The sequence below is a fragment of the Oenanthe melanoleuca genome, chromosome Z (genome assembly GCF_029582105.1).
Source record: "Oenanthe melanoleuca isolate GR-GAL-2019-014 chromosome Z, OMel1.0, whole genome shotgun sequence".
Taxonomy (NCBI): Eukaryota; Metazoa; Chordata; class Aves; order Passeriformes; family Muscicapidae; genus Oenanthe; species Oenanthe melanoleuca.
In genome coordinates this window covers 64,508,467-64,520,939 of record NC_079362.1, presented here as the reverse complement: position 1 = coordinate 64,520,939, position 12,473 = coordinate 64,508,467, and the positions used below count along the sequence as shown (strand labels likewise).

Genomic DNA, 12,473 nt, shown 5'->3' with positions numbered 1-12,473 from the left:
GAAGAATCAGGACTGAGCAAAATGTCTTGTAACAATAGCCTTGTTGGCATGCAGTGTTATATTTATCCTAAATATTTTTTTGTAAATTGATCATTTTGAGAGGGAAGCCCCTGAGATTTAGAAAAGAGTCAGGCTGGTTGCTGAGGTAAAGAAAAAAAGGCTGCCTGATGCTGAAAACCTTAACTTTTCAGTCTGGAAGTGACCTTTATGACATTATTCTGATTTTCAAGCCTGCTTGAAAATCTTTTTTCTTTGTTTCAGTGCAATATAAACACAAATTTCAAAAGTTACTTTGACATGAGTCACATGTTGTGATATGCAATTGTCATCTCCAGCTGGTTTTGCTGCAGCAGTATTATTTATCTGCTAGTCTGTGATCCTCACATGTCAATGAGCTACTTTTATTGGATCCCTGAAAAGCAATTAAGAAAAGCAACCCATAGCCACAGGGATTATGGTGACTCTAAAGCAGTCTTCATGGCCCCTGGAAAATTTCTAGAGGTCTGCATATCTGTGTATCTTGAAAACCACTGAAGTAAAGAGAAACACATAGCATAAATAAATCATGCTAGTTTGTTTTCCCATTTTTGTTTGCAGCCTGTTACCATAACCCACAATAAGAATGCATTTTTTGGTGTATGAGATACTGGTTTTAGCTGACAGTCATGTGGAAACACAGGATCATAGAACAATTTAGGTGGGAAGGGAATGCCTGAAGTCATCTTGTCCGAGCTCCTGCTTGAAGTATGTTCACTGCTCAGATCCAATTAGATTTGGGTTGTTCAGAGGTTTGCTCAGCCAAGTTTAAATATCCTCAAGGATGGAAATTCCCACACCTGTCTGGGCAGTCCTTTGTAGCAATCTGGTTGGCAAGCACAGTATACCCATGCTGGCTGTTCCCTGCCACCTTCGTGTCCTTTATGCATCTGGAAATGTCTTCCACTGGGATTCATTACATAGCTTTCCTGCAAACTGAAGTTGGGTAGTTCCCCAAATCCTTCTTTTGCCCCCCACAAAGATGATGATGTTTGAGACCCTCTCCCATCTCAGTGATGACAGAGTGCCCTTGCAATGACATGGGCCAGCTCCCTCAGTAGCTCTGAATCGACCCATATGATATGGATTTTTACATGTCTAATGGCCTGCAAACTGTCTTCTTATTCTGTTGGAAATATCTCAGTTCCTTCCCAAGACTCTGCTGTAGTGTAGAAGTGCTGCAGGCCTGAGGACAGACCTTTCAGGGAAAATGGAGCTGATAAAAACACTGAGTATCTTGATCTTTTCCATTTGCTATGTTAGTGGTTTACCTGCTCAATAAAGCACATTTTCCTTCACACTCCTTTGGCTGTCAGTGTAGCTGTAGAAGTCCTTTGTTTTTGCCTCTCACATTTTTTTTCTGTTTCAGTTCCGTCTGAGCTTCAGCTGTCATAACTCTATTCCTCTGTATTCTTTAATGCCTCAGTTCCTCTTAGCTGGGGATGTCCTTGCCTCCTTTGTGTTCTTCCTTTTTGGAGTATGTGGTTTATCAGAGTCATATCCATATGCATCCATGCCAGGCTTCTGCTAGGCTATGCTTTCTGCAGATGAAATGTAATCAGTTTTGAGGAGTTTCCCTTTGCCCTCCACAGTATTCTGCCATGGGATCTGCCAAACAGATCCCTAACAAACTAAAATCAACCGCCAAAGTCAAGGATAAATAAAACTGAGAAATTTGATGGGGAAAAAAAACACAGCCCTCAGAAATAAGAATACTTACCAGAAGAAAATTTGTTTTAATAATTTTTGTATAAATATGAATCATACAGCATCTCTAGTGTAGTTACTAAGCAGGAAAAAATGTGTTTAAATTTGATTAAATGATCACTGGTGATAAAGCAAACACAAAACCAGTGTTTTTAAATGGTCAGGCATATGAATTGCCCTAGGTGCCCCAGTTACAGCTATGTAGCTTGTGGAGACGGAACACTTTATATTTCAGCTGAGGCTATAGCTATTTCATGGTAATTTTAAAAAGCAAGGTAGCAAGCAGACTTGACTTCCTCTGCATGTTTTTGCTTTAGCTGAATACTGCTGGATTATGGTACAGTTTCTCTCTTTTTTTTTTTTTTTCTTTATTTTTCTCCTTCTTCCCCTACCTCAGCTTTCCTGCACTGAGTAGCACACGAATCTTTTCTGAAGCCTATGCCTTTTTTTCTTTTTGCCACTCCTATCCTGAAAAAAGCATAGGTTTTGCTGGTTGTTTCACAGATTTATTCATTCCTCTAAGCTGCAAAGGTTTATCTGAATTATGACACTTGCAGAAGTTATAGGTCAGAGGTTATAGGCTTCCACTTGATTAGTTGTGCTTTACTAATGAAACTCTTAATACTGAGGTCATCCTAGAGGACATTTAGATATGTATTGTGGCAAAAGGAGAGTACATTGCTAAAATGGGCAAAACAAACCTTTGTCAGTATGTCAGAAAAAAAGAGAAGAAGATTCCATACATTCTTCCTTTTCAGCAGCTAGCAAAATCCAGTATTTTAGCCAATAAAACCTTCATCCCTGGTGTCTATTTTGAACAGAATGTTGATTTTCTTTCCTTTTTTTTAAATTTATTTTCTTTTTACACTGCTTTCTTCAGCAATGGGTTAAGTAGAATTGATATAAGTATTTTATAATGAATTTTTAAAATTGGAAAATATTTTTTAATCTCAGTTATGCTTTCCATGGACAGCAGAAGGACTCGTCTAACTTCCACAGTATAGGTCCTCATATGGGTGCAAGGTCTCTGCTACATCCTGCACCCAGGGACCACGTGCAGTCAGGGCCATCTCTGGAATTATCAGCATGACCCTGTCCTCCATGGCAAGCTTGGAAGATGGAGGAGCAGGCAGGGCGATAGAAAGTTCCTGTGTGTAAGGGGACTTTGTTGTCTTTGACTTGTTTTGGTGATTTTGAACCTATTTGTGTCACATATTTAATAAGTGGAGAATCCTGCTCTGTAAGAGCTGATGGCTTGCTATTACTCTTTGAAGTCAGAGACAACATTGGATTTTACCTATTGTACTACGTAAGACAGGCACAATTTTGTTAAGGTTTATGCATTTTGTAGAGTTTGCCAAATAACAGTTGTTATAATAATAATGCTTCAAATCCTTAGACTGATGCAAAAACATTTGTTACTACAGTAGTGAGATGATGACTGCCTTGGCTGCATTTTATACTTTGTCATGTTGAGAAGTTGAGCACAACCAGCATCAGAAATCTGATAGTTTCAGCTCTGCAGTGATTGTGCTGAGAATTTAGTTGGAAAAGGGGACCATGCAGTTGCTAAAATGTAAAACAAGGGAACTGACTGTCCAAACAGTTTATTGAATTGCTTCTTGATACTGTGTTAATTTAGAAAGCAGTCAACAATTACTTTCGTAAAGTTTAAGTGGTATTTAAAATTCATACAAAGAGTGGAGGAATTGATACTATCAAGCTTGACTGTCAGATACACTGTGTTCTCATATGAAGATCATTACAATCTTTATGTTACAGTAGTGTTAGATAAAGTCTCTGGGGAGAAGCTGTTTTTTGATGCACAGGCTTAGCCAGAAACCAGGCTTAGCTGTTCTGTTTTCACTTACTGGCTGTTGATGTTCTACAGTGTATCAAGATAGAAGTTTCTTTTTAAAAAGTCGTGGAATGAGGAGGCCAATGGCTCTGCTTTTCTAGCATGGAAATAAATGTATTTGTTCCTCATTTCTATCTTAATTTTATTCATGGAATACACAGATATTGATTATAAGCTAATGAGGAAATAATACTTGAAAAATATGTGTGTTTGTTGTGCTTGTTTTTCTGTGAGCTGCAGGTTTCTTCAGTTCTGAGAAGGTTAATTGATAGGTTATTGTCAATAATAAAAAATGGTCAAGTCTAGTATGCTCTTTCTTTGAAAGTGTCTATATGTACCTATTTTGCTTGTGTCTAGTGCCTAATACAGTTTCTGATAAAGTATTGTAGTCTGACAACTATTTTAATATTTTTAATTTTTTTTCTAGAACGCAGCCAAAAACAGTTTTTGCAGAAGTGGAACCAGAAGATGATGAAACAGACAAGCCAGAGTGGAAAAAACGTAAAATTTGAAAAATAATTGGTTTCAAGAATCATTTTAGAGCATTTGAAACAAAATGAAGCATTTCTTTTTTTATTTGGGATAGTGGGTCAAAATTTGAAGGTAAATATTACTTCAATTTATAAAACTTGCTGTAGTATAAAAAGGGATTGTTGAATTACTCTGTCTTAATCCCACATCTGAATTTTGTAATAAGGAATTACTTACATTGTGCAAATAACTCCTGTATGTCAGTTACTTAGCTTTGTTAGTTAAGTGAAAAAATATTTCTTTATAAATATTGTGAATTCATTATATTGCCAGCCAAATGGTTTTTTTTTCATTACTGCCAACTTCACAAATGCCATGTCATGACAGTGTTCAATGAATTTAAGTATCCAAATAAAATAGTACAATTTCTCAGACTCCTTTTTATTTTTTCCAGTTAAGAACTAACAGATTACTGCTATACAAGTTGCAGCAAAGTTTAGATTATTTATTGTGTAATATTCAAATTTAATTCATTTGTGTGTTCACATCAGTTACATTTCAGTGTACACTCTGAATTTTAGAAAACATTTTCTCTGGTGTCTGTACTTCTTTGCATGATGTTACTTTTCAGTGTGGGTAGTACTACAGTAGCACTTATACAGCTTTTATTTTTAAAGAAATGCAAAATTGCAATGGACAGTTGCATAATTTAGTGTAGAAAAAATAATGTGCTTATTGCCAAGCTGGTGGAAATTTTTGTTCAAGTTTCTTATACCTACTAGTTTGTATGGGTAAGTTTTAGAATAGAGCAGATCTGTGTATTTAATACCAGGTCTTTGTGTGTGTTGACTTTGTTGAATGCCTATATAATGTATATCCTGCCTCCTACTCCCTGAAGACTGATACTATTCTTTATAAAGTAGTTTGTCTAAATATGGAAAATTCTCATTTTTATAACACAAAATTGCAGTTCTGAGTGTCATAAAGGGAAGGATGGTTTTAAAACTAATGAATGTCCGTTAGAGAAGAATAAAGAACCTAGTTTAGTTTTAGGCATTTAAGTTGTGATTATAATAATACACAGTATGCTAAATACTATGATTATAAAAATACACAATATAACAAGCAGACTGCATTTCCACTAAGAGTAGAGAGTAATAGACATGATAAGCAATCAAGCTTTCCTATTTATAAATAGATCCTGGAGGCATATTTTAAGACTATATTTAGCAAAGCTCTTAATCGCCTTAATCACCTAACCTCAAGCCTGTGGTCCTGATAGTCAGCAGAGCTTGGACTTTTTTAAAAACATTGTTCTACATCGCTGTTTCATTATATTATTTCCTTTTCCAAGTTTATTATTTTTCAATTATTTTTATACCTCACTGAAAACTAAATCTGACTTCAAAAGGGATAATGAGAAGCATTGGCATAAAATTCCCACTACAAAATGTTTCCACTGCTTTCACTACTGTAGTCTTTTGATAAGAGTAGAACTTCAGTACATAGTCCACAACCTGTCTTTGACCCTTGTAAAATTATTTTAATACATACTTGTGTATAATAGCAAATCAGTGCTTAATTTAAAATTGCAGCTATAATATGTAGAATGAGAGTCTTAGTAGATAGGTGGAAAGTAAGTGAAGGAGAAAAAGAAGAGAAGGAATTGTTAACAAAACCTGCTAAAGAAATTTGTCTAAAATCTCGGTTAATAACTTTAAAGGATTAATATGTTCTTCATTTTAGACTGCATATTAGCATTTTATCTTTTCCTTTGTTAGTTGTTCACTGAGGCAGTGTGTCTTAGGGAGCAGAGCTGCAGGGAAAGGCAGATGAGGAAAAATGATGCAACTGTTCTCTGAGAATGAGAGAAACTTCTCCTTTTATGTTGTTATTCATACCAGCTTGCTCTTGTTTCCTAATTCTTAAAGGAATTAGTTCTGTAAGTGAACACTGCAAAAATTCTGTTGGAATTTCCCTAAGTGTTCATTCATTGTTACTTGCAATAATTGTCTTGAATGACTGTTCTAGCAACCTAGAATTTAAAACAGTACCTGTGCAAGGATATGTATTAAATGTATTTAAATGTATTTACACTTTAACTCTTGGCTTGGTTCGTTTGGTATAGCCCTTAAACTGGATTCCCAGGGCTGCTTATCAAAAAGGCACATCTTAATGCATTTGTAAAAATAATTTTAAATCTTGTACAGTTCAATGGAATGAGTTAAGCTAATCAGAAAGATGTGAACAGTTTGCTTGACCATACTTGGGATAGTAAACTCATGACTCAAGCCTTTGAGTTGTCTTGGGAAACATCTTAACATTAAAAATATCAACACAAATAAATATTTGCTATGACAGATGGAATTCTAAATGCAAACTGGAACATGAGAACTCTTATTATATCCATTTTTTAGAAATCTGATTTTCCTATAAGCTTCTCAAGGCCTTCAGCAATTGCCAGGCTATCATCTTGGTCCTCTATATGTCTGTATTTAGTGTTGAAGTGGCCAGGGTCCAGAGGGGAGTTTGTTTCTGCATTACTGAAACAAGGTGAGTTTATTTTGTTTGCTTCCTTAGAAGAGCTGTTTACAGAGGTACTGATGTCTTAAGTTTTAGCTTTTGTATTATCCAGATTCTGTACTGCATTAGTATATAACTCTGAACTCCATATAAAGTGTTAGCAAGTTCTCCTTACAGTTCAGTCAGACAAAACATTCCTTTTCCAGCCCAAGAACCAAGGACACTGTTGCAGCTTCAGGTCCAAAATGTATAAACAGTGAACTGAGGAGAGCAACCTGGGAGGATGGGACTTCATAACCTGGAGCTGTCACTGGGCAATTAACCCCAATATGTAAATGGACCAAAACTTAAAGACTGTGAAAAGATGTTACCTGTCAGCCACTTTGAGTGTATCCTCAGCCAGATCCTTGTACTGCCAGGGTGTATCCTTTGAAGGCCTTTTGGTAAATACCTGCCTCTCACACTTCCTAGCCTCTGTTCTAGGTAGCCTCTCATGACATCAGTACCACAATCAGTGCATGCAGAAATGCTTCTGTTGTGCTCCCTCCAAACCTGAATTTTTCTGTGCAGCTTCTGGATGGTTCCTTATAGTAATTCATGGTTTCTGTTTATCCCTTTATGCTAATGACAGTTGTTGACTGTTGGGTACCTCTTGCCTGTCCAAAGGGCCAAGGCATTTCCCTCTAGATATTGCAGCCCACTAGCTACTAGTAAGCCCCATTTTCCATTCCTCATTGGTGTTGCTGGCACTGTTACAGAGATCTGAATTCGACTGTACTCCTTTGTCTTGTCCTGTCCTCCTGATTTCTTTTCCTATCTTATCAGTTAAGTCTTCTGCAGCAGATGAGAAGATTGATAAATCCTGGCACTTCCCTCTGCCTGTTTGCAACTATTTGGTGACAGTTTTAAGTTCCTCTCTGGTCTACTTCATATGACTCCAATAATTTACTGAAGATGATGCTTTGCCTCTAGTTTTTGTGATTGATAGCAAGAACTGTGAATTTGTCCCCAGAGGGTGCAGTTGTTGGCTCCTTTGTCATGAATCCATGCCTAATTTCATGTTCCTTGTCCCAACTGCATTTTCTCTGTTGTGGAAAATTATGTATTATGGGAAAAGAAACTATGATCCTTTCTCCTATCCCTTCCATCTCTTATGGACCCTAAGGAGTGTTCTGCATTGCTAAGCTGAGGCCATTGTCATGGTTAGATGTTTATCCAGTTTTTTTGACCTCTGATGACTTCGGGGCTGTCCAGCTTGAGACATTTGTAGCTCACATCTTCCTTTAATACTGAATCATAAGAATTTTGATGTGGCCTGTTAGTCACAATAGTATTGCAAAATCCCTCTTATGTTTTTTGTCATGTTAAATGCCTGTGTGTCCTTCTAGCCTCTCTCTCAGCAATGGGAATTTACTGGAAGTCCTACAGTTACCCCATTAAAAATCAGCAGGTTTGTTTTGACTCCTTACTGTGGGCAGTCTGGGAGTTTAGAAGGTTCTCTCCACTGTTGTTAATCCCTGGGCCCTTCTCATCTGTTGGACTTTCATGCCATGTGCATGAATAAAGAGTTGGATAGTTGGCTAGCAGAGATGCCCTTATGCTTGCCTGGAATTGAAGCACAGATGTATCTTAATACATCAGTTTTTAAATCTGCTAGGATTTTTGGCTAATCTCATTTAAACTCAATTTTGGATACAATATGCACTCAATATGCACTTCATCCACTGTGACTTCAGCACCTAATTGCTTCATGCAATCTGGATAGCTCTGAAGTGTGAGATATTTGTCTGTAGCATATAATTCCAGAATAAATTTGTTTCCCATCCTACGTATGAAGGTATCATCTCCCACTTTGGCAGCAGTGTCTTAGATCAGCTTCAGTTTTTCACAACCTTTGTGTCAAACAACTAGAGATGTTTGGCAATAGTTTGTGATTTCTTTTAAACAGCTGATGATCAGACAGTTCATCTTGTTCTTTGATAGAGGATTTATAACAAGAACGATTGAGAAAGCACAGCCAGTATGTCTCTCTGTTTTTTTTTTTTTTTAAATCTTAGCTGTCCCAGGGGGCTGTTGTGTGTCAGGCTAGTGCAGTTTTTGTTACTCTTTCAAAAAAGTATTCCTGTGGGCACTAAATTATTTCCTTGTTCTACCATGAAATAGAATACACAACAGATTAATACCTGCAGTAGATAAACAAGGGCTAGGTGAGTCCTTGAGAAGTTCTGTAGTACATCCTTGACTCAACTCATCTATACCTGAACAAGGTCTGGCATGTTTACTGTGCCTTTGATTGCTGCCGTGATAGACTCTGCACAATCGCCCTAAGCAGTCTGTTCAGTGCTTCATTCTTAGCACTAGAAAATTTTTCATCATCTCTAAGAAAAACATTATTGCGACAATTTAAGACTATTATTTCCTATCCTGTTCCCAGCAGTCGTTGAACCCAGTTTATTATGTTCCTCTTTGCAGTAGCTTTTTATTATGTTTGAATTTTATTATCTTCTCGTGTCCTCTCTTATTCTTTCAATTTTGCTTTATGATTTATGTTTTCTGGCCTATAATTTTCTCTGCCTTATTCTGATTGTCCATATTTCCTGAAGTGCACTGTCCACAATTTATACAGTGTTTTGAATTAAGCTACTTTTTTAGCACTACTAAGTAAACAGGAAAAATGTTTGCATGTCTCATTACAGTCACTTTTTCTATGCAATTTGGTCAAACAATTTGTTTTCAGGACCTGTTCAGTTTTAAAGTCCTCTAGGCAAAGCAAGGTGCAAACAAGACCAAATGCCCATTCAACGACACTGACTTTATTTGGTAACATTTAAGTGTATAGGAATGGAGAGAAATAGTGCAACCAGAAGATGGTCGTCACTGTGGATCCAGCAGCTTTGGTCCTTGATTGCCCTGGGCTTCTTCGTTGGGGTGGTCCTCGGGGGAGTCTCCTCTGGAGGTTGTACAAAGCAAGGACCTCCAAAATCAAGTGTCCTATTTCTGACCCTGTTTCTTGTGCTAGTGCAGTTATTTCACTTGTAGCCCATACTACAGTTGAATGTTGTGGTGATAACTATCAGTGTTGATCCTGCTCCCAGCAAGGTCAAAACTGAAACTATGTTCCAGTTTGCAGAGAAGCACTTTTGAAGTTTTCTGTAAAAAGTCTTCACCATCCTGCTTGTTTAAGCCTTATATTGCAAATGTCACTAACTCTTTCCTTATAGGTCCTAATCCCACTAAGTCCAGAACGCCCACTGCAGAGCTGCTGCCCAATCAATTCAGCATCTAGTCATTAGGTATTATTCTTTTCAGTTTTCTTCTTTGTGGTGAACTTCACAGTGAAGACTCAGAAAAAGAACTCACTGAGTACTTCAGCTTTCTCTGTTATCTGTTCTCACTTAAAAGTGATCATTACCTCCTTGGCTTTTCTCTTCTTACCTATATCCTTAATAGAATTCCTTCTTATTATTCTTCACATATCTTGCCAAGCCCAGTTCTATCTGTGCCTTGGCTTTCCTCATGCTGTCCCTACACATCTGAACCATATCCCAGTACTCTCCTCAAATCACCTGTTCCTCCTCCACTGGCTGTGCATGTTCTTCTTTCTTCTCAAATTGAGGAGCAGATCTTTGCTCAGCCATGCTGTTTTTTTTCTGGCCTGCCTGGCAAGACTTCCTACACATTATGATGGTGAGCTCTTGGTCTCTAAGAAAAGTGGCCCTGAAGTGCTGCCTGCTCTGGTCAGCCCCCATGTCCTTTCCCAAGGAGTTTCCCAATGGATCTCGTTCACCAACTCCTTAAAGAGGTTGAAATCATCTTTTCTAACCTTCAGGGTCCTGAGCATTCTCCTTGCCAGGCCCACGCTCCATGAGATCATGAATTTCCCCAGGGCATGGTCACTACAGCCCAGGTGTGTCCAGACTTGGCCCCTCTAATGAGCTCATGCCCATCAGTGAGCACCAGGCCGTCATGCTTCTCCTCGGTTGGTCTGGCCAATGCCCGGACCAGGAATTTGTCCTCTGCACACCCCAGGAGTGTCCTGGATTGCTACAGCTGGCTGTATTGCTCTCCCAGCAGATGTCCAGGCAGCTGAACCCTTCCATCAGGATGAGAGGGGGTGAGGATGATGTGCCCTGCAGCCAAAGCAGGAAGGCCTCATCAGCAGGCTCCTCCTGATCAGCAGCCTGTGTGTAACCTCAGCCACCAGGTGTCCTTTCTTGGTCCTGTCAAGGACCCTTAACCTGTCCATGGCTGTTTCCCAGACACAACTCTCCACAACCTATCCCTTCCCTGATACAGAAGGCACCCCTACTCCTCCTTCCCAGACTATCTCTTCTGAAAAGCTTGCACCCTTAATTACAGTGCTCAAGTTGCATAACTTGTCCCACTACTTCCATGGTAACAATTGTGTTACAGTTTGCTAATTGGATAATGGTTTTCAGCTCTGTGCATTGGGGTAGAAGCCCTTCAGCTGGGCTGTTGACCTCTTCAGCCTATGGGAGTGGTCCTCTACAACTGCTTTGGGAAAATTTACAGTATTTTGCTGCTGTTCCCTAAAGTCCTGTTGTTTCCTGTTTTCTCACTGATACCTGCTATACCATCCTTTTCCCCACTAAATCTAGTTTAAAGCTTGGCGGTAAGTCTTGTGAACTTGGTCCCCAGACCCCTCTTCCCGTGCTTGGTCAGGTGCTCCCCAGCTGGTTCAACTTGCTGGTTCAAAGGCCTCAGGACTTACCTGGATCCGGACTTGTCTTGGGTTACCAGCACCTTTCCCTGAGCTTGCTGCTGCATCTGTTTATTTGAAGTGTTTATTTTTGTAACATTGTGTATACATGTAACAACTGAGACAGAGACCCAGACCAGCAGAGAATCAGAATCATTTATTCAAAGAAATGAGCTGCTTTACACACTTTTTCAAGGCACAGTATTTCCTTACATGGTAATTCTCAATATGTGACCTATCCTATGTTAACCCATAAGCAACACGCCTTCTTAATGTCCTTCTGTGGGGTGATCATGAGTCATTCAGGTGTCTGTCAGCTTCCAGCCTCCTCTCTGCAGGGCTCTGTCCTGTGGCACCTCCTCCACTCAGGCAGAGTCAAGTTTCTCTGTACAGCCATGTGCTTCTCTGTGCAGCCATGTGCTCCTTTGTGCTCCCATGTGCTTCTCTGTGCATCCATGTGCTTCTCTGTGCAGCCCTGTCCTTCTCTGTGCATCCATGTGCTTCTCTGTGCAGCCCTGTCCTTCTCTGTGCATCCATGTGCTTCTCTGTGCAGCCCTGTTCTTCTCTGTGCAGCCATGTGCTTCTCTGTGCTGCCATGTGCTTCTCTGTGCATCCATGTGCTTCTCTGTGCAGCCCTGTTCTTCTCTGTGCAGCCATGTGCTTCTCTGTGCAGCCCTGTTCTTCTCTGTGCATCCATGTGCTTCTCTGTGCAGCCCTGTTCTTCTCTGTGCAGCCATGTGCTCCTTTGTGCAGCCATGTGCTTCTCTGTGCAGCCATGTGCTTCTCTGTGCAGCCATGTGCTCCTTTGTGCTCCCATGTGCTTCTCTGTGCTGCCATGTGCTTCTTTGTGCAGCCCTGTGCTTCTCTGTGCAGCCCTGTTCTTCTCTGTGCTGCCATGTGCTCCTTTGTGCTGCCATGTGCTTCTCTGTGCAGCCATGTGCTCCTTTGTGCTGCCATGTGCTCCTTTGTGCTGCCATGTGCTTCTCTGTGCAGCCCTGTGCTTCTCTGTGCAGCCCTGTTCTTCTCTGTGCAACCCTGTTCTTCTCTGTGCAGCCATGTGCCCCATTGTGCTCCCATGTGCTTCGCTGTGCAGCCATGTGCTTCTCTGTGCTTCTCTGTGCTCTTTTGTTCTCCCATGCCCCTCTCTCCTGCCATGTG

The 12,473-nt window shown here is 39.8% G+C and overlaps 1 protein-coding gene across 1 annotated transcript in view; it reads left to right on the top strand.

Moving 5' to 3' along the window:
• WDR70 (WD repeat domain 70) overlaps positions 1 to 5,014 on the top strand; it is a 139,065-nt gene extending 134,051 nt beyond the window's left edge. Inside the window, exon 19 of the mRNA XM_056513716.1 lies at positions 4,029 to 5,014. Within this exon, the coding sequence (XP_056369691.1) occupies positions 4,029 to 4,113 (85 nt within the window). The 3' untranslated portion in view covers positions 4,114 to 5,014. The remainder of the gene's footprint in view (positions 1 to 4,028) is intronic.
• The last annotated feature ends 7,459 nt before the right edge of the window (positions 5,015 to 12,473 follow it).